The sequence below is a fragment of the Daphnia magna genome, linkage group LG7 (assembly GCF_020631705.1).
Source record: "Daphnia magna isolate NIES linkage group LG7, ASM2063170v1.1, whole genome shotgun sequence".
Lineage (NCBI taxonomy): Eukaryota > Metazoa > Arthropoda > Branchiopoda > Diplostraca > Daphniidae > Daphnia > Daphnia magna.
Genome location: NC_059188.1, coordinates 75,601 through 100,244, shown reverse-complemented (window position 1 = coordinate 100,244; position 24,644 = coordinate 75,601). Strand labels below are relative to the sequence as shown.

At 39.0% G+C, this 24,644-nt stretch overlaps 9 protein-coding genes and 2 long non-coding RNA genes across 17 annotated transcripts; 5 read left to right on the top strand and 6 right to left on the bottom strand.

Annotated features, from left to right (window-relative positions):
- Nucleotides 1–375: 375 nt before the first annotated feature.
- LOC116936117 lies at nucleotides 376–1,192 on the bottom strand. The gene is made up of 3 exons (XR_004401580.2): nucleotides 993–1,192; nucleotides 812–928; nucleotides 376–494 (listed from the first exon to the last, which is right to left on the bottom strand). It is a non-coding gene; the product is annotated as an uncharacterized LOC116936117 (long non-coding RNA).
- A 528-nt stretch (nucleotides 1,193–1,720) lies between these two features.
- Nucleotides 1,721–3,529, bottom strand: LOC116927019. Its single transcript, XM_032933944.2, has 6 exons — nucleotides 3,406–3,529; nucleotides 3,218–3,317; nucleotides 3,036–3,142; nucleotides 2,728–2,949; nucleotides 2,443–2,657; nucleotides 1,721–2,375 (listed from the first exon to the last, which is right to left on the bottom strand). Exons 4-6 carry the CDS (start codon nucleotides 2,806–2,808, stop codon nucleotides 2,027–2,029), a joined length of 645 nt encoding a protein of 214 aa, XP_032789835.1. The 5' UTR covers nucleotides 2,809–2,949; nucleotides 3,036–3,142; nucleotides 3,218–3,317; nucleotides 3,406–3,529; the 3' UTR covers nucleotides 1,721–2,026.
- A 2,302-nt stretch (nucleotides 3,530–5,831) lies between these two features.
- Nucleotides 5,832–7,400, top strand: LOC116927016 (alpha-1,4-N-acetylglucosaminyltransferase). The gene is made up of 3 exons (XM_032933940.2): nucleotides 5,832–6,111; nucleotides 6,178–6,770; nucleotides 6,833–7,400. Exons 1-3 carry the CDS (start codon nucleotides 5,985–5,987, stop codon nucleotides 7,253–7,255), a joined length of 1,143 nt encoding a protein of 380 aa, XP_032789831.2. The 5' UTR covers nucleotides 5,832–5,984; the 3' UTR covers nucleotides 7,256–7,400.
- LOC116927015 (lactosylceramide 4-alpha-galactosyltransferase) lies at nucleotides 7,355–9,379 on the bottom strand. 3 transcript variants are annotated; one of them, XM_045177250.1, is made up of 4 exons: nucleotides 9,235–9,379; nucleotides 8,870–9,130; nucleotides 8,488–8,793; nucleotides 7,355–8,423 (listed from the first exon to the last, which is right to left on the bottom strand). In XM_045177250.1, the coding sequence occupies exons 3-4, from the start codon at nucleotides 8,675–8,677 to the stop codon at nucleotides 7,423–7,425; spliced, it is 1,191 nt and encodes a 396-aa protein (XP_045033185.1). In that variant the 5' UTR covers nucleotides 8,678–8,793; nucleotides 8,870–9,130; nucleotides 9,235–9,379; the 3' UTR covers nucleotides 7,355–7,422. The 3 variants fall into 3 exon arrangements, with proteins under 3 accessions (XP_045033185.1, XP_032789828.2, XP_032789829.2); XM_032933937.2 differs by having other exon boundaries at nucleotides 8,488–9,130; XM_032933938.2 differs by having other exon boundaries at nucleotides 8,488–9,127; nucleotides 9,235–9,376.
- On the top strand, nucleotides 9,332–11,048 carry LOC116927017 (glycoprotein-N-acetylgalactosamine 3-beta-galactosyltransferase 1). 2 transcript variants are annotated; one of them, XM_032933942.2, is made up of 5 exons: nucleotides 9,332–9,749; nucleotides 9,830–9,971; nucleotides 10,034–10,341; nucleotides 10,402–10,562; nucleotides 10,852–11,048. In XM_032933942.2, exons 1-5 carry the CDS (start codon nucleotides 9,332–9,334, stop codon nucleotides 10,954–10,956), a joined length of 1,134 nt encoding a protein of 377 aa, XP_032789833.2. In that variant the 3' UTR covers nucleotides 10,957–11,048. The 2 variants fall into 2 exon arrangements, with proteins under 2 accessions (XP_032789833.2, XP_032789832.2); XM_032933941.2 differs by having other exon boundaries at nucleotides 10,402–11,048.
- Nucleotides 11,049–11,241: 193 nt separating this feature from the next.
- On the top strand, nucleotides 11,242–12,635 carry LOC116927014 (lactosylceramide 4-alpha-galactosyltransferase). The gene is made up of 2 exons (XM_032933936.2): nucleotides 11,242–11,510; nucleotides 11,574–12,635. The coding sequence occupies exons 1-2, from the start codon at nucleotides 11,309–11,311 to the stop codon at nucleotides 12,518–12,520; spliced, it is 1,149 nt and encodes a 382-aa protein (XP_032789827.2). The 5' UTR covers nucleotides 11,242–11,308; the 3' UTR covers nucleotides 12,521–12,635.
- Nucleotides 12,636–13,601: 966 nt separating this feature from the next.
- On the top strand, nucleotides 13,602–14,829 carry LOC116933811 (carbohydrate sulfotransferase 5). Its single transcript, XM_032941507.2, has 2 exons — nucleotides 13,602–13,792; nucleotides 13,871–14,829. Exons 1-2 carry the CDS (start codon nucleotides 13,687–13,689, stop codon nucleotides 14,755–14,757), a joined length of 993 nt encoding a protein of 330 aa, XP_032797398.2. The 5' UTR covers nucleotides 13,602–13,686; the 3' UTR covers nucleotides 14,758–14,829.
- A 1,814-nt stretch (nucleotides 14,830–16,643) lies between these two features.
- On the bottom strand, nucleotides 16,644–18,693 carry LOC116933809 (lactosylceramide 1,3-N-acetyl-beta-D-glucosaminyltransferase A). Of its 2 annotated transcripts, none has more exons than XM_045177249.1 (3): nucleotides 17,640–18,693; nucleotides 17,364–17,550; nucleotides 16,644–17,299 (listed from the first exon to the last, which is right to left on the bottom strand). In XM_045177249.1, exons 1-3 carry the CDS (start codon nucleotides 18,517–18,519, stop codon nucleotides 17,080–17,082), a joined length of 1,287 nt encoding a protein of 428 aa, XP_045033184.1. In that variant the 5' UTR covers nucleotides 18,520–18,693; the 3' UTR covers nucleotides 16,644–17,079. The 2 variants fall into 2 exon arrangements, with proteins under 2 accessions (XP_045033184.1, XP_032797396.2); XM_032941505.2 differs by having other exon boundaries at nucleotides 17,364–17,577; nucleotides 17,640–18,689.
- Nucleotides 18,694–18,920: 227 nt separating this feature from the next.
- On the bottom strand, nucleotides 18,921–20,373 carry LOC123474742. Its single transcript, XR_006649736.1, has 3 exons — nucleotides 20,202–20,373; nucleotides 19,206–20,133; nucleotides 18,921–19,117 (listed from the first exon to the last, which is right to left on the bottom strand). It is a non-coding gene; the product is annotated as an uncharacterized LOC123474742 (long non-coding RNA).
- A 934-nt stretch (nucleotides 20,374–21,307) lies between these two features.
- Nucleotides 21,308–23,380, top strand: LOC116927006 (beta-1,4-N-acetylgalactosaminyltransferase bre-4). Of its 2 annotated transcripts, XM_045177253.1 has the most exons (6): nucleotides 21,308–21,450; nucleotides 21,600–21,758; nucleotides 21,822–21,887; nucleotides 21,968–22,219; nucleotides 22,293–22,485; nucleotides 22,548–23,380. In XM_045177253.1, exons 2-6 carry the CDS (start codon nucleotides 21,605–21,607, stop codon nucleotides 22,939–22,941), a joined length of 1,059 nt encoding a protein of 352 aa, XP_045033188.1. In that variant the 5' UTR covers nucleotides 21,308–21,450; nucleotides 21,600–21,604; the 3' UTR covers nucleotides 22,942–23,380. The 2 variants fall into 2 exon arrangements, with proteins under 2 accessions (XP_045033188.1, XP_032789817.2); XM_032933926.2 differs by lacking the exon at nucleotides 21,308–21,450 and having other exon boundaries at nucleotides 21,465–21,758.
- On the bottom strand, nucleotides 23,260–24,513 carry LOC116927007 (vitelline membrane outer layer protein 1 homolog). Of its 2 annotated transcripts, none has more exons than XM_032933928.2 (4): nucleotides 24,403–24,513; nucleotides 24,170–24,265; nucleotides 23,796–24,097; nucleotides 23,260–23,733 (listed from the first exon to the last, which is right to left on the bottom strand). In XM_032933928.2, exons 2-4 carry the CDS (start codon nucleotides 24,263–24,265, stop codon nucleotides 23,394–23,396), a joined length of 738 nt encoding a protein of 245 aa, XP_032789819.1. In that variant the 5' UTR covers nucleotides 24,403–24,513; the 3' UTR covers nucleotides 23,260–23,393. The 2 variants fall into 2 exon arrangements, with proteins under 2 accessions (XP_032789819.1, XP_032789818.1); XM_032933927.2 differs by having other exon boundaries at nucleotides 24,326–24,508.
- Nucleotides 24,514–24,644: the final 131 nt, after the last annotated feature.

Sequence of the window (24,644 nt, the reverse complement as noted above, 5' to 3'; positions counted from 1 at the left end):
AAATCATTTCTCAAATGATTCCTGAAAAGATAATAAAAAAACCCGGTGTTTTCTCATAATTATGTATTGGCTTTATCGTCTATATAGTCGTCCCTGTCTAGCGAGTGTATATTTTTTTAAACTGAAGTTTAATGAGGACTTTTTATTTTTCCTCTCCAATGGTGGAACAGTTAGGACGCGGCAGATATCATTACATCAAACGCAATATAAGGCCAAAATTATCAGGCCAGTTGTAAGAAAATGAAATGCTGTTTGACCACGTTAGACAACTAGAATGATCCCCGAGAGGCAATAGTTAATCACGTTGCCTCAAAGTCACTGGTTGTTTCGACGACATCGGGATAGATGTTATCGTCAATGACTTTATTAATTTTCTTTAATGCTAGAGACCATCAGACGATAATTTCCTTGCGGTAATTCCAAGCCGTTGTGTAAACTATGAAGATTAGCAAATAGGGCTTGGCATAGCTCCCCCTCCGCCAATCAGTTTGCAACTAGAGAAAAGGAAAAATTTTTTTTGTGTTATTCTGACTTATTATTTGATGAAAAAGGGTTGTCCATTGTCCGTTTCAATTAGCTATTTTTTTCTTAATCGTGAATATTGGGGAATTCCTGCACGTTGTACAACGTCGCTGCCACGAGACAACAGCAGGAGAAGACGTTGCCCTCGAAAACAAGGGAAAACTTGATTTTTTTTTCCCCGATAAACAAACATTGAGTTTCAAACGTCCCCACCAAAAAAAGAAAAAAAAAAAACCTTGGATGGTTTTGAAAGAAGCAGGTGGATAATAACCAAAGAAAACAAGCTTACCTAACGAAATGCCAAAAAGGCAGCCCTCCACTCAAAAGGACATATTTTTGTTGTGCGTGTGTCCCTAGCTGTTGATCCTCTCGTTCAATGTTGAGCAAGGGTAGGTACCTTTTTCATCTATATTAGGAAATTCTTCGATATAATCCAAATAAAGAGGCCGAGACTAAATATTCATTACCACCTGTGGAAATTGGCTGTGGGCATTCTTGAGTTTCGGTTCTTGAAATGTTACGTGACACAAATATTCGAAACAGTCTGCTTCTTTTCTGGCGAAGCAACGAACTTGAGATCGGCTGCTGGTCATTCGGTGGCGGTGACCCGTGGGGACTGGGGCATAGGGTAATGCAAGCCTTTTTGTATCGTTGAATATTTGAAATTGTCCCGTGTTTCAACAATTCACACCACTCTCCCCTATCAGCAGATGCCATCTATTTTCCATTTAAATCATTATTCTTGGAAAATGTGCTCAGGCGTCTACGTGTGTAGTACAACTATCTGTTGCCTCGAGCAATCATCAACGTGTTTCTTACCGTATTCGTGTGCATGTCACTGACTGGTCACCCAACCCGACATTTTGGGCACCCATAACAAAATGTAAAATGTAGGCAGATTATAAGTCAGATTACACATCCAAACTGGCCCCAAGTTAAGATCAGGTGGAAATGGGGAAGTCTCCCAACTAGCGAACGGTGTGAATATTTAGTGGGATGGTGTTCGTAAGAAAAATGTGGTCCAATCAAGTTGAATGTATTTTGACAGCTAACTGCACTTTTATCCTATTATGGTAAACCGGGAAACGGTTTCTTGAAGCTTGCAAATCAGCACTTGACACGTCGGCGATTGTATTTGGTTTAACACACGCGACATTGCAGACGAATCCAAAAATACGAAATGAAAGGAATCTTAACCTATGAATTATGATTTTATATTTCTTTCGACGACTTGTTGAGCAAATCAATAAACCAAAGACAATTACTAAAAGAAGAATTAAGTTAAATATAGACTGTTTTAATGAAAACGTTAACGTCGTTAACTATTTAAGACAATGCGAGATTTGGGTGACTTGCCCATTCCATTTCACGCCATAATAAATATTTAAAAAAAACATGTCGTACTAGACATAATGTGGCAAAAACAAAAGGAAACGGATGGCTACGTATTAAACACTCGGGTGAATGAAATTTGTATGTTATAAATATAATTTTGCGCTTTCTTCTATTTGCACTGAGTAAAAGGGAATGGACTTGGCTTGCAACCGGACAAATAGAACGTCTTGGTGCTCGTCGTTGTCGTCTTTGTTGTCGTTCTGGTATTTGTCTTTGTTTCCGTCACGAAAGTGGTAGGATCAGCAAGTCCAATAGCAATAAGTGCATTATTGATTGCCTCCGCAATCACTGCGAATCCAACAGGTTCGGGTGCCCTTTCCTCAGTGAAACCCCCATCGGTTACAGGTGTCATTAGCGAAGGCTGAATTGGCTGAGACGGAGCCAGCCAACCGTCAGGTAACCAACCGCTATCGTCTTCATCATCCTTTTTGAATCCAGGTCCTACTGTCGGTTCCACCCTACAAAGCATATCGAATTTCCAATTAATCCCTATGAAATTTTTATCTTTAGGCAATACATACGTACTCGTAAGTGCTGGATGGATGGAAAAATTGAGTCAATTGATCGTCGACGTCTTCGTCCAGCGCGATATAAACTGGGACGTCGATCCAGTAGTTACGACGTCGGCGACAATTCGTGACCACAGCTGACACTGACGTCGTTACTGAAGCGCATAACGCATACGTTGATATGTAAAAAGTGTCTGTCTTAGTTTCAGTCGTTGTTGTCGTTCTCGTCACCTTTTTTTTTCAAGATAAATTGAATTAGTTTCGTTCTTCATAGCACGTCTAAGGATTGATTCGTATATACCGTAGGTCGCTGTCCATCGACGTAAGCCAGCAATAACACAATGATGGAACAAACCGTAATTGCTATACGATGATTCTTCATTACCACTGCCTTTTGGTATCCGTCTTAGTAAGCGTTTTGCGATATCAATTGATTCTATTTGATGAAAGCATCAAACTGAATAGCACTGCGTCGTCTTCCCTGCGAGTAGTATATTCACACTGGTCACTGGTTGCACGTAATCTGTTCAGAGAGACGCATTTTTATTCGCCATTTATATAGCCACGGTCGCTAGATGAAATGGGCAGGTTTTATTATGGCCTACTTACATTGTGCTGGCTCATCCACAAGTTGAAAATGGTCTCTAGTTGAACTGGTCACCCTTACAGTTGACTGCCTGGTGAATTTCATGGACAAGTTCAACGCCCCTCTTTTCCTTAAAAGGGAATCATGTCGATGTGTTATGTATAAAGCAGCCACGTCAATAAACATGTTTTTCATTAAAAGTTACTTGATTATTCCGCTGCAAAACCAGAACCTCTAATCTTTTGGAGGCGTCATTCTGTAATCCAGTTTTACATAAAATTCTAACGGTCATCAACAGCGGGTATCTGAACAACGTGCATGGCACAGGTAAAGCAAGGTGAATGATCTTGTCTGACTCGATCGATATTTTTTTTTTTAAAATCTTATTTGTACCTTTTTGTTACAATACCGACAAATAGTACTGAAGACAGCTTGTCGTTTGCTGATTCGCGGTCAAGGACATGGGATCCAGATAGAAGTCGCCATCTTGATCATGAAGTGTATCACAACCTCAGAAATCAAAATCTGCTAAAAAGAAAATTGCATTAAGGCTACTTACTTGTGGTTTAAAACTATAGCCATACTCTTTTACTCTACTACTTCTAAGTTTTAAAAATCTCTTCAGACAAGTTGGGTTTTTTTTTTTTTTCAGTGTTCGTGGAGATAAGACTCATAAGAGGTATGAACTCTATGTAGGCTACATTTTCAGATGTTTCGGATGGAGGAGAGAATGGCATAGGCTACATCTTTTGCTTAATGCCTTTACCATTTCTGGAAATGCGTAGTTGGCATATTGCATTATTTTGCTGAAAATGGAGCGAAAATTACACGAAAAAAGAAACTGTTCCAAACTTCCAATAGAGCAGTAAAACATCCTGCGTTGCGCAATTTCCACAAATGCGAAAATCTCATTTGTGTCCAAGTTGGTCTGCTGCGGCTGCAGCGTCTTATGGAGAAACCATCTTCTTCACGTTAAAAATTAAGTTTTCATAACTATAATTTAGATTTCCCCCTTTTCTTCCTAGCAGTGGGTACCCTATTCATCTTTTCATTTCCCAACATTTTTTTCTAGCTCCAGTTCTATCTACTTTATTTTTATTTTATTTTTGTTTGTAAGTTGCTCGTCTCTTTTAGCCGAAGAATTTCGTTTGCTGCCAGAAATTCGTCTGCTACAAGGGGATGAACAACAAACCATTCACAAACAATAGCTAAATAAAAATAAACCAGATAGAACTAGGACTAGAAAAAAAATTGGGAAATGAAAAAATGTATAGGGTACCCTCTGCTAGGAAGAAAAGGGGGGAAATCTTAATTATATTTATGAAAACTTATTTTTTAACATGAAGAAGTTGGTTTCTCCATAAGACGCTGCAGCCGCAGCAGACCAACTTGGACACAAATGAGATTTTCGCATTTGTGGAGAACGTGCAACGTAGGATGTTTTACTGCTCTATTGCCTAAAAGTGTTGACGATCACGTAAATATTATTATACATCAAGGGATCGGCTCCAATTGGCTGTATTCGGGTAAATCAATTTGACCTACCCGAAAAATGGCCGATCTAGTGCACTCTGCCGCCATTTTGAAAAATGGTGACTTGTTGATCGCCCAAAGTGAACAACTGCAATGTGTTAGGCAAAATTTGAGAAATTCTAAAATTCCTGGGTAGAATCCGCTGACTGAAGCCGGGTCTTAGAACCGAGTCTCGATTACCTTTTTGGTCTTGCCCCGGTTTCGATTTGTTTACCCGTGTGTAAGAATAAAAAACGGAAGATCTACGTTCAGGCAGAGCAACACCGAAAACCAAAATGACCGAACAGATCGTCCTTTTACCCGATCTCTAATCCACCTAATTTGCACCCATCGCCATCATTCACCTATAAAGGACCCTTTGCTGCAGCAGATAATTTTTAATAGATTATTTCATTGGGAAATTTTAGTGTACCCGTAAACCTTGTTCTGGTTTTAAAACGGAGATACCAAAGTAAAACGTTCCATTTACAGCGGCAATGCAGTACATACTGCATCATTTGCATGATTATATTTTCCCTCGTTTTCCTTTCCATTGGACTGTGAGAGCTCGTCCATCTCTATTAACCTTCTCGTTTCATAGCTAAGACAGGTTTCTTTCTGCATTCTCTGAGAAAATGAACTTTGTCAACTAAAATCTTTTCATCTTCTTTTACATACTACTTCAATTTTACAAGGTCATTCGTTTCTCTTCGAAAATGAAAGGAACGCTGCGGTCGACAGGGTACAAGAAAACATCTTAAAAGTGACTCTACCTCTCACTCTCCTTTTTCGTTTCCTGACAAAAGAAGAACAAGTTCAGCGAGAAAAAAAATTAAAACGATAATAATTCGAATACATTTGGAAGAAACCAGAAACTGGCGGCCACGTTGATTCGTTTTGACGTGTACAAGCAAAAGTTTCGGTTCTTTTTTATTTTTTACTGTTTCCATGCTGTTTTTCCACAATATTCCAGATTCGCCAAAAGGCAACCAGGAACAGCTGACTCTAAGTCAACGTGTTGACGAAATTCACTTGTAACTTGACAATTTGCATCACCCTGAATTCATTAAGAACGTTTTTTCTTTTTCTTTCAACCCTTTGTCGACCTTTGATGGTTATCTCGAAACACGAAGTGATTGTTACCAAGAGGAACAATGGGTGGAGGAGGAGCTTAACCTCCATGAGCAACTCGGTGTCTATGTGTCGTCCAATCAGCTAAGACGTTACATCGTAGTTTCGACCATAACATACAAAGTTTTTGAGTCTGTTAACGCTGCAAGTAGTCGTTTCAGTATTTGTTGGATTACAACAAGTTGTTTAAAACAATGAGACTCTGTTTTTTCGTTCCGGCCAGCAATCAACTTTTTAACTATTCCGTCATCAACGTGTAATCAGTTAAGTGTGATTGTGAGGTAACTCAAAGAAAGTGCGAGTGCTTCCCGCAAAAATTGGAAATCACAATGAAATGCTACAGAAATAGAATAGAAGATGGACCGTTTCTTCATTATCGTAACAAACACGTTCCTCAATGGCGACTTCATTTGGCTGTTGGACTTCTTTGTGGTATATTATTGGCCATTTGGAATGGTAATTGTATAATTTTTTTAAATCATGAACTCATTTTCTTTTAAACAATTGAACATTGATTTTTAGGATTGGGATCGCTAAATGCCACGGTTGATTGGTCGGTTCATTTCGCCAATGAACCCATAGCTCGACCTTTCAAAGTACCTGGCCCTGATTCTCTTTGTCCACCGTTCGCGAGTGGTGATACGGAACGAATCAATTTCATCGAAAGCACTGGCGAAGAATGCTTAACACCGCGACAAGCTTGCGGTGTCGAGTCAGCAGCTCGTGCAAATAGCCAAATGGACATTAAAGTTTACCTCAATGTAGCAAAAATTGGACCCCCTGGATGGGACGATTTACTCAGACGACCAGGGCGCGTCCGTTCGTGCAGTTTTAATCAAATGTTGGGCAGTGAATTTAGTAATGTTGAAATGATACGAGAAAATTTCACTTCCATACTAGAAAATAGCCCATTCCGTCCGCTAATCGAATCTGGCAATTTCCATACAAGTCATTGGTCTGTCGTGCAAGTCAGCGATGCCATACGTCTCCTTTTACTGCAAAAATATGGCGGCTATTATTTGGATTTTGACAACATTGTTTTCCGTTCACTCCATTGTCTACGTAATGGATTCTCGTATTTGGAAGAGCATCCCAATATCGAAAATGGAATCATGGTATTAATTCACATGAAACAAATTTTTCAAAAATGTTCAACGAATTCTTTTATTTTAAACAGGTGATGGATAAAAATCATCCGTTCCTATCATTCCTCATTCGTTATTTGATGCAAACGTACAATCCAAAGGCGCGTGTTAGTTTGGGACCACCTGCTTTTGGGAAAGCTTTCAAACTATTTTGTCAAGTCAATGATCCTCTGTTCAAATCTGGCCTGCATCAATGTCTGGCTAGTTCAAACCTGACTCTCTATCATCCTGACAGTTTCTTCCCTGTGAGACATTATGAACTGGGCCATTTCTATTCAACAACATGGGAAGGATTGAACGTCCAGAAAATGGAACATGCATACCTCACTCATGTCTATCTTTCCAGCTGGGGAAGAAAAGTTCATCCTAACTCGTTGTATTCCCGCTTAGCTAGACAATATTGTCCAAACGTTTGGCATTTGACGAAGGAATCTAACATTCCTCTGGGATTTTGATCATTTTTTTCTTTAGAAAAGATGCTGGTGTCCAAGGTCTGTCTTACACCGATAGCTTTTATGTCTGTGATTTTGGTGTACAGCATAATTATAAAATAGTTTTATGTTTGATAAAAGTTTATTGAAATATAAAGGGGCTACAACACTTGGTCAAACAATTTGATGAATCAAAAATTAAAAACACGAGATTGACTGCTGATTGTGTAAACAGAAGGGCAAAAGCGCTGGGCTAAGAATCCGTACAAACTGGAATGTGACACTTGCGCTCCATGTCCACTTCCGTAAACATGGACGAGATAACTCGTCTGCAAATTGTCCAATTCAGAAAGAGGGAAAGTGGGTTCGTAAAAACGAATTCGATTTCGAAATGGAATTGGATAAAACGCTTCCGTGTATAAAACAGTTATGTTCCAATTGTCGCGACAAATCCAAAGCTGACCGAAATCACAACCTTCGCAAACGCCAAATCCACAAAATTCGCCAGCAGCTTTCAGCAATCCATTGGGTCCGATACCTTCTCGGCTCGAAGGGTCGTAAATTTGTGTCATGAGGCGCATGTAATGATTGAGCAATCCGTGACCTTTGTCGAAAATCAAAACTCCATTTTCGATGCCAGCTTTGTATTCAGCAGAACGGACTTCTCCAGCAGTGTTTCTCAGACAGTTCAACGAGCGTAACGTTATGACGTCCAGATCGAGATAAATGCCACCAGATTTATGGAGCATGGCAATCCGCACAGCATCGCTCAGGTGCTGATATGAAAATTTGCTTTTTTCAAGTTTGCCACTTTGCAAAAGCGCCTCTAGCGGAGTTCCTAAAAGATGTTGCGTCAAATCTTCCCGCACAATTTTTATGTTGGGAAACTGTTTGGTGAGGATATCCATCATCTGGCAATGCGCATTGAGACCGTACCCCCCTTCCACTTCCGGACTTCCGGGTGCAGGATAGAGAGCCATGTGCACGTAAATATTCATGTCTGGATTGGTGCGGGCAGCTGATTCGATGGCGCAAGCTTGACGTGGTCGAAGACATTTCCCCCCTGAACTCTCAATAAAAAAGATTCGTTTTTCTGCACCTACAGATTGCGATTCGCAGAGTTCACCAACCAATTGCGGTTGAAATGTGGGTGCTTTATCCCTCCCTTGATACACGATGCCTGTTGGCTTAGCTATAATAAAAAAAAAAAAATGTTTTTACTTCAAGGGTGAGTGAAAATGGCCATGAAAACTCACATATGCTGATGACGAATCCGGTGAAAAGAAAACTTAAGTATAACGAAAATAGGAAAACGGACGAGCGTCGAATGTAGGATGTCAAGTGTGGAATGACTGGAATACGTCGCACAGATTCCGAAATTTTTAACCATAAAAATCTTCGATGCGATGCTGACATGGCGAAAATCGTTTGTTTGATACGAAACATGTTGGTTTTAAAATTGTTTCAAACTTAAATTTTCGAGAGTTGGCTGTCACTTGACTGTTCTTCTTCTTGTAAATGATAAACTAAACTAGTTTCTCTCTCGACAAACCATCTGGTGGCTTAAAACAAGTAAAAGAATTGAAATAAATGAATAAATAAATAAAAACCACTGCTCAGCAGATGAGAAAGTCGTGCCTTGTCAAGGAGATTTCATTATGAATTCCAGACAATCGGATCACTTCATCTAACGACGGGCGACGACTGGTTTCTTTTGGTGGTCAACGTCTTTCATGCCCTTCTGTGGCTTTCAAGGATTTTCCCAGTTGTTGGGGCGGCGAAGCACACAAACCGGAATGACTCTAACCAGTTTTTTTTTTTTTTATTGCATCCATGCACAAGAAAAGAGCATCGCGGTCAATGTTCTCGCTTTGTCGTGCACATAAGAAGGCGGGACTTCTTTAAAAAGAAAAAAACAAAAAACAAAAAACAAAACAAAACAAACAAAAACAAAAAAACATTTTTATTATAAAACTTTAGTTGAAGAGCTGACCGAGGTTTACCTAGCAGTTGTTCAACAGAGTGGTCCTACGAATATAATTGTTATCATAAGCTGGTTCGTAACAGCTGATCCGGAAGTTAACATAGGCTGTGGATGAAATGTCGCCAAGGAGACTGTCCGTTGACGACGTGTTGAAAGTTTGTAGGAAAATGTGCTGCTCTCTCTTAGTGTCTAAAGGCTTCCTGGTAGGCTTTCTGCTGGGCATAGTAGCAACCCACTTATCGGCAATGGTATCATTTCAAGTGAATCCCCAATTATTTGCTACTGAAACTACCTCTGAACTGGAACAGCTAAAAACCAATGTTGAAACTAAAACATCAACAACAACAACCGTTAAAACAACAACAACGACCGTTAAAACAACAACTACAACTGCCTTACCTACGTTGCTGAAACGACGCGATCGTATTCTTTGTTGGGTGGCTACCTCACCCAAAACCCATTCGAGAGCAAGTTTGGTCAAAGAAACTTGGGGAAAACGTTGTGATAAATTACTGTTCATGAGCTCCAAACAAGGTACCCACATTATCTTGTAACAACGCCTGTAATAAAAATTCAAAATTAAAAGAATGAAAAATGTAATTTTATTTGAATAGATGTTATACTACCGGACGCCATTGTTCTACCAGTGAATGACACGTATGCCAATCTATGGGGTAAAACTCAAGAAGCAGTCAAATACATTTATCGTCATCATTTGGAGGAATTTGATTGGTTCTACAAAGCTGACGATGATACGTATATACCACATTTTCAATTCTATAATTACTCAGCGGTTTTATGAATACAAAAATGTATAGGTACGCGGTGATTGAAAATTTGCGTCATTTGCTTTTACCTTTCAACGCATCCGCGCCACTTCATCTCGGCTTCAAATACAGAAACCCAGAAGTCAAACAAGGTTTCCATTCGGGTGGTCCGGGCTACGTTTTATCGCGAGAAGCTGTCCGTCGATTTGTTGAAGTCGGGCTTCATTTCAATGAGAATTTAAGTAGCACGCTGGATGTTAATTTACAAAATGGAACTATGGTCAATATTACTAAGGCTAACATCAGTGATCACAACCTGTGTGAACCTGGACCCAAAGGACTTGAAGACTTCAATATGGGTAAAGAATAACCTGATAATAAGATGACTAACCTCTTATGACAATTCGTTTGGTTCCCAGGAAAATGCATGGATAAGTTGAACGTGACAGCAGGTGATTCAAGGGATGATGACAACATTGAGCGTTTCTTGCCCTGGAGGCTGGAAGATATGATTTGTGGCCATCTTAAGTTTAAGGGTAGCTGGTTTCTTCGAGACTGGTCATTTTATCCCCTCAAAAAGGTTAGTTTCCTGTTCATCAAGAACTTGTGCATAAGGCTGGGAGTTTTAGCACAATTTTACACCCCTGTAAAAATAAAAACAATTATGGCAGGAACTACAGTGTGTAATGCCTTTTAAACATCCATCTAACCTGATGGGCTAACTTGTGATTCCCATACTTAACGCTTGAATAATTTATAGGATTTTTTTGTGTGGCGCCATGGACATGGTGTTCTCTTAATAGATGGCAGACATTATTGTTAAACACCTGTAGAAATAATAACACATTGTCTTTTGTGTGTTTGAAAAGGACATGGAATGCTGTTCCCCTTATGCCGTCTCATTCCACTATGTCAAGGATTATCAACTCAAAGTCTACGAGTACCTCATCTATAGATTACGTCTTCATCACTAGTCGACTTGTTACTAATCGACGTCACGTTTTACTTTTTATCGTTGTACAGAACACAATCAATTAATGCAGTGAATAAACTCTATTCTAAATTCTTTTCTGTACGATGCAAGAAACGTTCGTCAAATTAATATTTTAAAGATGAAAAAAAAGATTATTTTACTATTTTTTGAGGAGCACACAATCTGAAATGAGCTAGATTTCTTACGTCAACTGTTAGATGGCTCTGGAAATTGAAATTTCTTTTGGAAAAAACGAGTTCTTTGCTAACGAAAAATGTCTTTCAGAGGCGGGGCAGTTATGGACAAGCAACATTTTATCCACGACGTACGTTTATTTTTCATTCTCTACTCCAATGAAAAAGACAAGGGTTCAATCTTCGCTGTGCCTTCCACAGACAGTTTCTTTGTTGTCGTGTGGCCATTCTGTTTTTCGATACCGAAGAAAAATGCGTTTGCCATATTTTAGGCAATTTGTTTCGCTCTCCCTTTTTGTCTCGGTTGGCGTCTTTTTATTCTTAAATTCAACATTTAAGCAGCCCATCAGCCCCAAATTGGGTGAGTAAAATTAATCATGTCTTTTAACGTTTTGATGCTACCATAAATATTTCAATTTCAAAGAGGCATTTGCACCGGGAAAAATTGGTGAATTGTGCGAATCGGATGGCGGTGGGCAGAAACGGATCATGTTTATTGAAACATCGGGTGAAAAATGTCTTCGACCTCGACAAGCGTGCGCCATCGAATCAGCAGCTCGAACTAATCCAGACATGACAGTCTATGTTTACATGGCGAAGGAAATGCCACCTGGACGGCCTGAAATGGATCGAGGCGAGGGTCTTGAGCGTCATTGTGAAACTATGGAAATACTTGAATCTTTCACCAATGTATACATCATTCGAGACAGTCTACCCAAACATCTTGTAGACACTCCATTAGAACCTCTTTATTTTAACGGCAACATGAAAAATAGCCAATACGCGTTACAGCACATTAGTGACGCTTTACGAGTCGCTTTGCTCTACAAACATGGCGGCATTTACCTCGACTTGGATGTGGTTGTGCTTCGATCACTGCGATGTCTGAGGAACACGGCCGGACATACTTTTATTTTAGGAGAATCTTCAATCGAGAATGGGTTCATGGCATTCGACCGTGGACACAAACTGCTGAAATTCTTCATGCGTTGGATGCAGCGATCGTATAAACCGAACGAGAGGTCCGTCATTGGACCGAATGGATTCAGTCGAGCTTTCCAGATGCTGTGCAATCATCCGTCGAGGGTGATTAGCGATTCAGCCTTTGATTTCAAGTGTCACGACAATGTCAACGTGAGACTACACAACAAAACTGCTTTTCATCCCATCACGTATTTTGAACAAAATCGTTTCTATGCCGAAAATTTCGATGAAAACGAGTTGGATACGTTTAATCAAAGCTATTCGGTTCACGTTTACGGTTCAGGTCACGGTGCTCATGTGCCTGAAACCAGTCTTTTTGCTTTTATGGCCAACCAGTTTTGTCCCTCCACCTACAACTTGCACTTGCAAGGTGTTTATGATTTCTAAAACTACTTGTTTTGTCCATTTTTTTTTTATGTGCAACGTTTCTTGTCGGTAAACGTTTAGCTTGCGAAACGTTTATTTAAATATGGATGTAAATAAATATACTTTTGACAACGGATTATTCAAATTTTAATCCCATTGGGATAGAATTCGGAAAAAGAATGGGGAATCAACTACAAAAAGTATGTAGAAAAATTTAAATATTCAAAGGTTGTTTTTGCGAAATAGGCGGGAAGGGTGAATATCCCCCTTCCTCCCATGGAAAACACAAACAACTGAAAAGGTCCAGTTATCGTTTGTTGTCGTGAAATAGGAGGGAAATATGGATCCGAATAAATTCTATTTTTCAACTGAGATATAACTAAATATTCTTTAATTGAGCTGTATTACAGCTATAATTGATAAGTTCTTGTAAATTTCGTTAAAATAACTAAATCAGGGGACAAAAAAATCAAATTTTCTAACCCAAACGAAAACAAACAAAAAATTGGATCATTGAAGAGTGACGTAAAAGTATAACAATGCTCATAAGTAAAATTAAAATGTTGTTTTTTCTTAAGTAAACAGTTTTAGAAATAAAATGTGCCATAAATAAAAATTGTCATTAATAATGAAGTTGCCGTGACCTAGGACCTAGGGAGTAATTAGTAGTGCCACGAGACGCTAATTACTAGCTATCCACATAAGAATCTATAATATCGTTTAAAAGATATAAGTAGAAAATGGTGGCAACTCGGAAAAAGGGAGTGGAATAATATAGGTCCTGTAGACCCCCATAATAAATCAAGAGGGAATAATTTTAGTTATGGTGATATTTACTAATGCAACATTTTGTTTGTGAAAATTATTTTATTCATAAGAATTCTGATGAACATATTTACTTCTGAAACATTGTTCTTCTGCCAAAATTTATTACCCATCAGCATAGGTTTAAATGTCATGTTTTACTAGTGGAATTTTACAGTGTTAACTGTGGGAATTCGTCGTCCTAACGCTATACGCAGCCAAAAAGATAAAAACCTGTTCGTACAGTGTTCGCAGGTTTGGCTCTTTTGCTTTGCAACAACTTTTTCGTTTGGATCATTTTTTCTAGTCAGCAGTCGAACGACAGACACGACAGACGAAGACCTGTGTCCATGTGTTGTTGCAGTGCACTCTGAAAAACGAAAATGAAGTCCGTGAAAAAGATCACCATTGCTCTGTTTTTTATCACATTCATAATTTTTCATTTAGTTTTAATCAAACCGCACTTGTTAAACAGCAATCTCATTCAAGGTAAAGCGAAATTGTATTAGGGTCTACTATTTTTCATTTGATTCTATGAATACTACTAACTGTCATACGTGTGTACAGAAGAAGCATTGCCTAGCAGTTCAACAGATTCGCTACCCATTAAACGAATCATGATTGTTACGACGTGGAGATCGGGTTCAACGTTTGTGGGCGACATCATTAAAAGTGCACCTGGCGTTTTTTATTCATTCGAGCCTTTATTGTATTTGGATCATCATCCAGGATCGAAAGCGGCACTAATTCAATCCATTTTCCAATGCCAATTTTCCGCCGATTTCCTGCGTAGCGTCAATGGACTCAGTGGCCTTCCTAATGACATGCGAAGGAATAGACGAGTTTGGGATGAGTGTCATTATAATCGCTCATTGTGTCATGATCCACAATTTGTTGGTAGTTTGTGCTCCTATTCACCCGTTAATCTCATCAAAACTGTTCGATTAAGGGTCAATGAGCTCATAACGTTGATGAAAAATGATATTTCATCGAAAGACTGGAAAATTATTCACTTGGTACGTGACCCTCGAGGCACAATGTCTTCTAGGGAAGGATTAAATTGGTGTAAAGTTAATCCGGCTTGTAATGATGTTAATCGCCTCTGCACCGAATTGGTTGAAGATTTGGAATTGATTAAAGAACTTGCAACTCAATTTCCAAATCGCCATTACCTGGTGAAATTTGAAGATCTTGCCACCAACGTCGAGACGGGGACAGAAAAATTGTTTGAATTCTTGGAGATGCCTGTCCTTCGACCGACCAAAGCATTTTTGGACAGTCACACGAAATCCAATGATCAAAAATTGAAAGAAGATTTCCTGAATTTTGATCATTCGACATTTCGTAAATCTGACGTTGTCGCTTACGGCTGGAAGACCAAAATGGACGTCAAACTTATCGCCAATATTACCAGTATCTGTGCATCCGCATTAAACGCGCTTGATAACATCTAATATGCCATTAGTCATAAACGCCACAGTTTTTTTTGGCCAATTCTTCCGAATACACGATTTTTTACTTTGAAATGTCTAACTGGAATATCCATAAATTTCTGTTTTCACGTGATGGAAGCAAATAAAATCAACCACTACAGCCTTGAAGAGCAAGACAAAAGAAAACAAAGGAATTATGTCGAATCTATTAGGCATTCGTTTGCTTTGATTTTTTGTAGATTGTCTTTGCTCAGTTTATTTCAAGTATAGGGACAATAGCCATCGTTATCTAATTAGGAGTTTCTTTCTTCTGATTGATCGGTCGATGGATGACAAATGATTTTCCTTTTATTTTGTCGAATGTATTCGTTCACTTATGTGCACGCTTACCTGCTGATAAAAAATGTAGCCTATGCGTCTATTGGGAGACGCATATTAAATAAGTGGCGCTGCTTCTCTCCTTTCCTGTTGCAGCGTTTTGCCAAGTTTGAAACCAGATATGAAAGTTGGGCACGAAAGGTCTTTGGCCCATTGCAGGATCTAAGCTTTGTCTTTTGTCTTTTTTAAAATATGGAAACCGTTTCCTTTTCTCTTACAATAGTACACTACGTTGATATAATGGTTGTTAGATATATCAGTTTTATTTAATGTTTTGTGCTTTACTGCCAATGTATTCTATTTGAGAAATCGATTCAGGTGTACCATGGTCAGTTCTTCCTCCATTGTTTGTAACAAAGTTGCCACATATCAATTATCAATTAGTTTCATGCAATTGCAACAATTATTTCCTAGACACAATTAGAAATTGCTCTATCCTGATGATTATGGGGGAAAAAAGATGAAATGCTTTTATAAAATCAATTTTATTGGTTTTTTGTTCAATAACTTTTTTGTTTATTTGCAACAAAGGAGAGGTGATTGACTTTCGTCTGCATTGCCGACGTCCAAGACTCCAAGTCAATGTCACGTGTGTGACTATCAGTTGTTGGGCGAGTTTTTTTTAAACGTAACCAGATTTTTTCTCCAGTGTGATGGTATGTATTTGACCAAATCGCAATAACTTTACGACATCCATATATAGGAGTGATCATGTCATTAGCCGGGACGTATACAGAATAAAACCAGTTCTGAAACAGGGACTAATATTTCTTTTCAATGCAAAAGATCAACGCTTTTTCCTCTCTTGCCCTTGAAAATATACACACACAAGAAGAAAATCGAAAACAGCTGGTGCAACAAAACATGGAAAATATTCCATTTTCTTGGAGACAGTGGGCTGTCGACTGTGTCCTTTTTTGGTTTTCTATCAAGGCCACACCTGGACAATGATCTCTGTTTTCAGCTTGCCAGTCATCATGATTTAAAAAACCAGTGAACCAAGCTCCAAAAGAATTTGTTTTTATGAAAAAAGAATAAAATTTCATTTTCTAGCAAAATGAAATTATATTAACTAGGTTGTTGAAGCAAATTTAATCCTAGGTCCAGGATCTGGGATCAAGTCGTGGAATGCGATAGCAGACGAAGTTTCACTAATCCTCGGAATTCATGCTTTAATCTGCAAGTGCGAGAATATTTTTCAGTTGTCTTGAAATCTTCATTCGTCACGTACAAGCATTTAGGTTTCGATGGTTTGAAATCAAACAATGTGGTAACCTAACTATTAAAATCTTAACTTTATCCGGCGATACCTTCACGCACCTGCGTCCGATGCGATCGCGACATTACAGGTTTTACCATTTTAAAAACAAACGCTTCAGCTAATAGATCATTTTAATTATTTTTAGGCGATGCGAGTGCTGCTATTTACGTGAAACTCGACGGAAAATAACCCTACCATTCCGTGACAAATGAAATGAACAAGGAGTTTCTATCGCAATTCAAGGGCAGGTGATGAAATCAAGGTATGGTCGAAGAATAAAAACATCTAATCACATTTTATGTACGGGGTACACACAGACCTGTTTGACAACAAATATATACATCGGACGTTCGGGGAGAGGTGGAAATTAGCTTGCTCGTTCAGCGACACTGTTGACATTGAAAACAAGGTACGATTGTTTTGCAGTGAACTCTTGAAATCAACTTTTGGTTTGCTTTGACAACAACTACTCATATCAGGAATTTTGTAACCAGTCCTGGTATGGGAGGAGAAAAAAACAGCAAAACCAAGGTAACAGCATTTATATTTTCTTCTGCTTTTATTTGGAAGTTTTTTTATTGACACTTTTTTTTTCAAAGTGTGTAGCTTTTGAGCAATAGGGGAATTTTAAAATACTGACATTGTATAATCTGCATTAACGGTCATGAAATTATAAAAACAGATCGCTCATAAACTAATAACGCCTAATTAAAGTAAAAATGGACAGGTTCATGGTGGCTGATAATTTTCTTGATACCGTTGACACCAGGGACGATGCACTTGGACCTGTCGTGGTAGTAATGATCGGTTACTACATGTAACTTTTTCATTTGATTGCCGGTCCTCGTCAACCATGAAAGGAATTTACGTAGACCGCAAGGATCGGGGACATGGTGGGGCTTTCCCCATAGCATTGAAAGAACCCTGTTCAATTTTAAAACTTAAAATGAACGATGAGAAGGCTTGACGTTGATCATACTATACATACGCTGTGTCTCTGATAGAAAAACGAGTTTTAATTCCAGCTTTTTCTGTACAAATTCCAGTATAGTAAACATCATCAAATGGGATCATTGGTGTCGTCTGGAAAGCAGCCAACAGCGGAATGATTGTACCTCCAGGTATCAGCACAGACGGTCCCATTATATACGGAGGGTATTGATTCCAGGGCCATTCTTGGTATGATATTCCCCATTTACCGACTTTAGTAGATGCACGTTTTGAGTTTTCTGTCAATAATGTACCTAAATTGCACTATACTAACCTCGATTAGGAGAAAAGAAGCCAGGAATACCAAAGATGCTCTTATTGGAATAATGATCGTATGGCGATAATTGGGCGAAATGAACGAGATTGCGAACATTGACGTAGACATCGTCGTCTACTTTCAATACGAAATCGATTTTAGCACAGTTTCTGTGAAGCCAATTAAAGAGGCCAGCCACTTTAACAGACAAGTTTCTGTAAGTATCCAACATTTCTATTTGAATAATGTCTTCGTGAATCTTGCTTTCTTCTTCTATTTTACTTTGTGTCGCATTGTTTTCTGTTCGTCCGAGAAAGAAAGCGAAACCTCCTAGGAACAAATTATTCTCTTCCATTAAATGAACTCGCCACGTTTCGCGGATCACGCCCCGTTTCTCGATATTGTCTGGAGCAGATACGACAGCTACAAACACTGTCCGATTAGCAGCATTCGTCACATTCCGACACGGTGGAATACTAATCGGATAATTAAATGATGTTACGTCGTTAATCACTGGACCGTATTCCGGCTTCAGCGGTTCAACGTGTTTCAATGGTGGCAAACCCAAACGGGCAACAGCAAACAGCGTATAATTCTCTACTCCGGGATAAGAAGTGTTGTACAAGTTAGGTGCCATATAATTAAGAAGCTCACGATTCATAGACACACACTGATTGAGTCTTTGATTTTCTGGTGGTTCCTCATTTTCCGCCGTAAAGACGTCAACATTTCTTTGCTGGATTGAATTGGACGACATCACGATCTGCTTATTTTGCAGATATCCGTCAAGCGGATAAACTACGTTAAATGTAAACATTCCGATATTTAAAATCAAGCCAGTGTAAACCAGACTGATGGGTAACAGTGACAGTTGTTTGTTTCTGAAAAGATTAGCCATTACTGCTGTACTGTTCACACAGTTAGGAAATCAAAAAATCACCGAATCACTCGAGCTATACGAGGGGGAAAAAAAACATTAAACACGGCTTGATTTGCATGCAGCTTTCGCTCATGTACACTTGATCACGATCGCACGAATTATAACGCTGTTGAAAAATCTCATTGTCCCAGGATGTTGCAGTGTTGCATTTTTGCCCAAATGCATTTTGCGAACTGTGGCAGCCATTATGTGCCCTGCGGCGAATGCAGAGATCCTAAACAACGATGGGAGGTGGCTTACACTCAAATCAAGGGCGATGTAGACCAAATAGCTTTCATGTTGGAATTGGATCTAGAAAGTCAACTTGATTTACAAGGTGTTCAGCCTTTTGTAGAAAACCAAAACAAGGTATATTGTCATAGATTGAAAATTATTTATTATTTTGGATGCATTAAGTATAAATTATGTGTATGCATTCAGTTGGAAACGTGTTGGGATCACGGAGACTGTGCAGCCTGACTAATTTTGTCGTACGATCATGGTGAAGGTGCTCGTTACAGGCACGTGTAGCTGAAACAATCAAAATGCAGAATCATGGCTCCCTAGGTAATGCCTACTTCTCAAAGTTCCAAGGTGAGACAATGTTTATCGTATTGCAGCATGAAAACCATTTAGCCATTACGATTAGAGAGATCTAATTTTACCTTCATTTGTAGTTGACACATCTCTTTTCTGTATACTGTATGTTGCAGCAATATTTTTTTAGATTTCAGAGGTCATTCAGTCAAGTAGTAGTCCATCTCTGTACATTCAAGTCTGATCTGGCAGATGTATGTCTAGGAATAGGGATCAATCTTTACAAGTTGTTAAACAATTGAATATGCTAAACAAATAAAAGGAAGCCAGTTCACAAGTTCCCAGTCTATGTGATCCTGTTACTGACAACACTCTGTTGTCAACTGTGAACTACCTGTCTTCTCATTGTGTAGGGTGAAATTGTTTTTTTAGTTAAATAGTTGCAATGATTTTTTTTTATCAGATCCTTTGTTTGACTCCAGTATTGAAGTTTAGTGTATAAGAGCCCTTTTTTTCGCCACGGTATTCTTGTTTTCTTAAACAATCCTTAGAAAACAAAAAAAAAAAACAAAAAAAAAAGTCGGTGCCAATTAAAATTCAATTTTATTTGGTCACAGAGTCTACACTAAGACTTTGACCTCCAAAACTGGAAAATGTCGCCTTTGCAATTCGTTGAGTTATGCACAAAAAAAAAAAAAAACAGATTTTTTTTTTCTTTTTTGGCAATGAAAATTCTGCTGTTGGTGCTTTCCAGAAGCCGGTTTTTATTCATTGTAACGATTGGTCACTAACAATACAATTGGTGATCAAATGACGGCCAAACCTGCAAATGACCTGGACCGAAAACCAGCTTGCGTTTCTTTTACATCATGTCAGCGATGTGTGGGGCCTTGTAGTAAAGACACAAAGCCAAATACTGCGAAAGGCTCTAAGCTTTCGTCGTTATTGGCCGATTGCCTAGGTGTTTGTCATTTGTTTGGTGTTGATGCTTCATCTGACATGTATTGATTTCGGAATTTATTTTATTCTTTAGAATAACTCCAGTCCTGGATCATCCTATCAAAAGTAGTAAGAATCGTTTTGTAGTGGCACACAGGGCAGCCTTAATAACTTTTTTAATTTACAAAAGTAGATGACGGTGAGTTCGCCAAATTCTTCGTTCGCCTGTCGTCTGATTTACAAAACGTTGGATCAAAAGGAGAAAGCTGTACGCAACCGTTTCAACCAAAATTAGGTAAAACAGTTCACTATTTCATTTTAAAAAGATGCGATGATAAAATCTCAAGTAATAGGACGACATTGGCAGCTCTAAATGGTGGAAAATGGAGTTGAATTAGGCGAGAGATACCAAGGAATGTCGTTAAACCGATGAATGCTAATGAGCATCGGCTCTCTGTGGAGGCTTCCTGAAAAATGATGGCAATCCTTGTACTTGTCTAGACGATGGAATGCCTCTGCAAATTTTCTTTGATTATTGGGACCATTACCAGCATAGTTCTCTAATAAAAGTCAGCAAAAATTCATCATTTGTTTATAACGATTGCAAATTTTTTGATTCTATTATTATTAGTTTTTTCAGGCCAAGTCCTTACGTTGCATCTGGGTGGTACATGTTTTCATCCTTATGTTTACTGGAGCTTTAGGTGGTGGAAACAATGATTGATTTCGATGTGTAAAGTTCAATCATTTGACCTCGACGACGACATCTGATGATCATCTAACCACCACTCGTCAATTTGGCTCGTCACAGATCTCCATCTCACAAAAAAAAAGCCGCACCCACTCCAAACTTTTTCAAGCTGTTCACCAATTCCGCCAATCGTCTTAAATTGGATGATTAATGCACAGGGACTGGTTTGTTTCGTCATCAAGGACATTTCTTTGCTTCTCGTTGGTATCAAACTGGTTACCATTTCATTTCAAGGTGCGTGTTTTCATTTCCTTAGATAACCAGAATAACCACGCCGAACGGCCCGACAAGACACAATTTCCAATGCCAAATCTTCGTATGAGCGGAACAATTGCATCAAATAAGCTGGTAGAAGAATGAAATGCAAGTTCTTCTCTATAATGTAACCTCCTACGTAATTGAGGAGGATCGCCACTAAAACCGGTCGTTTTCATTGCAGATATAATTGCCAAACATTATAGATAAGTTCATTTTTATGATTTAGTATAATCACACATTTTTTTTGGGTACTATTGCAGGTTATTTAAGCTGGGTTAGAGCTATCGTTTTCATAGAAGAAAACGATGAATGTGCATGACCGCTATGCTCCCCCCTCTGGTGTTGCCAAAACCGTGCTGATAGGAGGATCTGCTAAAACAGGGGAGTGGCTTATCTTCTCACCAACCCATTCTCTTTTGGAACGTGTAAGTGCATCGATCACACAAATTTTAGTTTTTCGATAGGCAACAACTGCCAAAAAAATATATCTATGCAAAAATGTTGATTTCTTATTCGCAGAGTTTCAGCGTGTTTCGTAATTTGCTAGTCATTTCGATCTTTGTCATTTGCTTAGTGTTAATGTTTCATCTGACCAGTAATTCCGTTCATTTCGGAAATGACTCTGCTCCCAACAGTCAGTCATCATCACTCTTCTACCAGCAACTCTACAAGAAAACAGATGTTGCATTGTTTTCGCAAAAATCCAGAGATGAAGGCGGTTCAGCCCCGATTGGTTGTTCTACTTGACGTTGTGAATGTTAGTAAATTTTCTAATTCCTTTTACCTTTTGATTTAGAACAAAAAATCGACCCAGAGCCCAAGAAGAAAAGGCAGTTGTGTTCCCTTGTTTCACCTAAATTGAGTAACACATTGATATTTCAGCTCACTATTTGTGTGTTAACAATAGGATGAAATATTACCCTGATTGAATGTTGCTTTCAGTTGGCTGGACAAATATATCTGCCGAAGCGATTCTCAAAGAAAAAGATGACGTCGTGGAGCGCACGATGGCGGAAAGTGGAGTTGAACCTGGTGGGAAATACCAAACAAAAGAATGCCAATCACGAAGTAAAATCGCCATTGTCGTGCCGTTACGAAACAGAACTGAACATTTGCAAGTTTTCTTGCGTTACATGCATCCTTTTCTACAACGGCAGCAACTCGATTATGCAATTATCGTCGCAGAACAAACTGGTGAGTTACAATTTATTTCTTGCGTATTAATTTAACGTGTTGAAAACAATTTTATTGGTTTTTACAAATGCAGAGGGTTCATTATTCAACCGAGGGGCGTTGATGAACGTTGGATTCAAAGAGGCACAATTACTAGACAATTTCCAGTGTTTCTTCTTTCACGATGTCGATAATTTGCCAGAGAATGATGGCAATCCGTACAGTTGTCCTGAAGATGGAAAGCCTCGTCATATGACCTTTTCCCTAAGTAGATGGAATAACTACAAGTAAATGCTCTCATACTTGGTTATTGCGTGCTCCATTATTTCATTGTATTTTACATTTATAGGCCATTTCCAGGTTGGTACTTTGGAGGAGTAACTGCTTTAACAGCCAATGATTTTCGAAAAATCAATGGTTTCTCTAACGTTTATTGGGGTTGGGGTGGTGAAGATGACGATTTACTACGACGCATCAGGTTCCACAAAATGACGCCAACGAGGGCAATGGATGGGTATCCATCCCTTATTGAGATGGCTCGTTACAAGACCCTAACTCACAAGAAAGCCGAACCCAGCCCTATTCGACACAAACTGCTTCGCGAAGGCACTAAACGTCTCAAGTCTGACGGTTTGAAAGATCTTACATACAAAAAACTTGCTCTTGAGCTTAAACCACTTTATACCAAAGTTCTTGTTGAACTTCAACAGCCTGCAAATCGCAAAGCCCCTGGGCAACATTGAATCTTTGTTCTCTTATCTATTCTGCATACGTCTGTCCAACTCATATTTCTTTTAACGTTAACAAACATATTTAATTAAAAGGAAGGAAAGAAAATCGGACACTAGATGTCCCGATTGATGTCTCATCTTGTCAAGCACATACTTTCGGCGTGCCTTTGTGATTTCATGGAGGTCAGTCGACCGGTTTCGTACCATTTCGTGTCATCGTCCTCGTCCATCTCGTGTTTAAAACTCGTCATAACGTGACCGTTTGCACGTAGGTTTTAAAAATGAAACTCAGATGGGAAAATTTCGAGAATATAACCTAAACTCGAGACGTTCAAAGCAAATGACCATAGCAATGTTCAATTTTGTCCGTTTTTACAATTAATTGTACCACAATTTGTCGATTCATGATTTTGAAAATAAAAATTACAGTATAAAAAAACTAACAAATAAATTGGAATGTTCAACTATTCGTGACCTAGTTCGAGGTCAGCTGGTGTGCAACAAGTGAAGCGAACATCATTGAGCGCTGTGTTGTCTACCAAAAGTCCGCCGTCCGGGCGGAAGCGAGTCTCCATTCCGCAAATGCCATCTACACATTCGGCACTGTAATTGCCCCATGTTCCACCAGTATTGCCTTCTCCTCTAAGTTCACGGCCGTTTGAGCACGTAAAACGTATGTTGTTTATTGCCGTGTTGTCAGTGGTGTTTGCCTCGGTCGTTTGCCCAGCCGGACTGACTCGCATCCGGAAACTCTTCATGTATGAACCTGCAGGACATTCACGGATGGGTTGCCAATCGCCAAGACTATACGGAAAGATAGTTGAATAGGTCTAGTAGAGTATACACGCTAACAATTGTTAACTTACAATCCAGCTGGGGAAGATATTTTTGTCTTCAGCAAGTCATCACAGAAAATGATAAGCATATTCATGCCCGTTTCGTCGACATCTTCAAAAAGAGCTTCGAATTTGTTTTGCGTCTGATAGCCTGTGGCGCGAGAACCGGTTGGACAAGTTTCCAAGCGTCCCCAGCGGCCATCTTTTTCACCATTAGTGACAGTGATAACTTCCTCTGTGTGTATGGTGGCTATTTTAGAATTGCTGGTGGAAGCTGGCTGCTCGTTCATTAGAGAAAGCTCGAGTTGTGCCACTTTTTCTGCAAGAAGTTCCTATTAAACCCATGTGGCACAAAATGATCTCCATCGGTAACAGAATGCATGATGTAGAAAAAAGGGACTTACATGCTGTTGGTCTTTGAGTTCAAGAAGGGCTTCCAATTGAGTGTTTTTGGCCTCTAGACGAGTTATTTTAGTCTCTGTGACTCTTTTGAATAGCATCTAGAAATACAAAATTGGAATCAATATAAATTTGAACATTCTGAGCAAAGACTTCCTTACAAAGCTGCTGGAAAATTGTTGCAGACGTTCATCTAAAGTTTGTGCACTGATTTGACAAGTAATGACGACCAACATACCTACGATCAATATTGTCGAAAAACGAGCCATTTTTTGTTACAACTTAATTTGCTGTGTCGCGAGTCGACAATGCACAGTTTTTAGCTTAACTTTCTAAAACATACAAGTTGTAAAAACGTTGCCAGCTCATTCAGTGCTACCTCAACATTTTTATGATTCTGACCTTAATCCGCTGACATAATTTTATTGTTTTATTCCTATGAATCTGCAATCAATTTTGTATAACCTCAATTAAACTGGT

Coding starts and splice junctions, on each gene's coding strand:
- LOC116927019 (XM_032933944.2), bottom strand. CDS start 2,808: ATGAAGAATCATCGTATAGCAATTACGGTTTGTTCCATCATTGTGTTA. Junction 2,658..2,727: donor TCGATGGACAGCGACCTACG/GTATATACGAAT, acceptor TGAAAAAAAAAG/GTGACGAGAACGACAACAAC. Junction 2,376..2,442: donor CATCCATCCAGCACTTACGA/GTACGTATGTAT, acceptor TATGCTTTGTAG/GGTGGAACCGACAGTAGGAC.
- LOC116927016 (XM_032933940.2), top strand. CDS start 5,985: ATGAAATGCTACAGAAATAGAATAGAAGATGGACCGTTTCTTCATTAT. Junction 6,112..6,177: donor ATTATTGGCCATTTGGAATG/GTAATTGTATAA, acceptor ATTGATTTTTAG/GATTGGGATCGCTAAATGCC. Junction 6,771..6,832: donor ATATCGAAAATGGAATCATG/GTATTAATTCAC, acceptor TATTTTAAACAG/GTGATGGATAAAAATCATCC.
- LOC116927015 (XM_032933937.2), bottom strand. CDS start 8,677: ATGTTTCGTATCAAACAAACGATTTTCGCCATGTCAGCATCGCATCGA. Junction 8,424..8,487: donor CGGATTCGTCATCAGCATAT/GTGAGTTTTCAT, acceptor TTTTTATTATAG/CTAAGCCAACAGGCATCGTG.
- LOC116927017 (XM_032933941.2), top strand. CDS start 9,332: ATGTCGCCAAGGAGACTGTCCGTTGACGACGTGTTGAAAGTTTGTAGG. Junction 9,750..9,829: donor GTTCATGAGCTCCAAACAAG/GTACCCACATTA, acceptor TTATTTGAATAG/ATGTTATACTACCGGACGCC. Junction 10,342..10,401: donor ACTTGAAGACTTCAATATGG/GTAAAGAATAAC, acceptor TTTGGTTCCCAG/GAAAATGCATGGATAAGTTG.
- LOC116927014 (XM_032933936.2), top strand. CDS start 11,309: ATGAAAAAGACAAGGGTTCAATCTTCGCTGTGCCTTCCACAGACAGTT. Junction 11,511..11,573: donor GCCCATCAGCCCCAAATTGG/GTGAGTAAAATT, acceptor TCAATTTCAAAG/AGGCATTTGCACCGGGAAAA.
- LOC116933811 (XM_032941507.2), top strand. CDS start 13,687: ATGAAGTCCGTGAAAAAGATCACCATTGCTCTGTTTTTTATCACATTC. Junction 13,793..13,870: donor AAACAGCAATCTCATTCAAG/GTAAAGCGAAAT, acceptor ACGTGTGTACAG/AAGAAGCATTGCCTAGCAGT.
- LOC116933809 (XM_032941505.2), bottom strand. CDS start 18,519: ATGGCTAATCTTTTCAGAAACAAACAACTGTCACTGTTACCCATCAGT. Junction 17,578..17,639: donor CTTCTTTTCTCCTAATCGAG/GTTAGTATAGTG, acceptor CATCTACTAAAG/TCGGTAAATGGGGAATATCA. Junction 17,300..17,363: donor TTTTCTATCAGAGACACAGC/GTATGTATAGTA, acceptor AAAATTGAACAG/GGTTCTTTCAATGCTATGGG.
- LOC116927006 (XM_032933926.2), top strand. CDS start 21,524: ATGTTGATTTCTTATTCGCAGAGTTTCAGCGTGTTTCGTAATTTGCTA. Junction 21,888..21,967: donor CCTTGTTTCACCTAAATTGA/GTAACACATTGA, acceptor TGTTGCTTTCAG/TTGGCTGGACAAATATATCT. Junction 22,220..22,292: donor TATCGTCGCAGAACAAACTG/GTGAGTTACAAT, acceptor TTACAAATGCAG/AGGGTTCATTATTCAACCGA.
- LOC116927007 (XM_032933927.2), bottom strand. CDS start 24,433: ATGGCTCGTTTTTCGACAATATTGATCGTAGGTATGTTGGTCGTCATT. Junction 24,266..24,325: donor AACAATTTTCCAGCAGCTTT/GTAAGGAAGTCT, acceptor TTGTATTTCTAG/ATGCTATTCAAAAGAGTCAC. Junction 24,098..24,169: donor AACTCAAAGACCAACAGCAT/GTAAGTCCCTTT, acceptor TGGGTTTAATAG/GAACTTCTTGCAGAAAAAGT.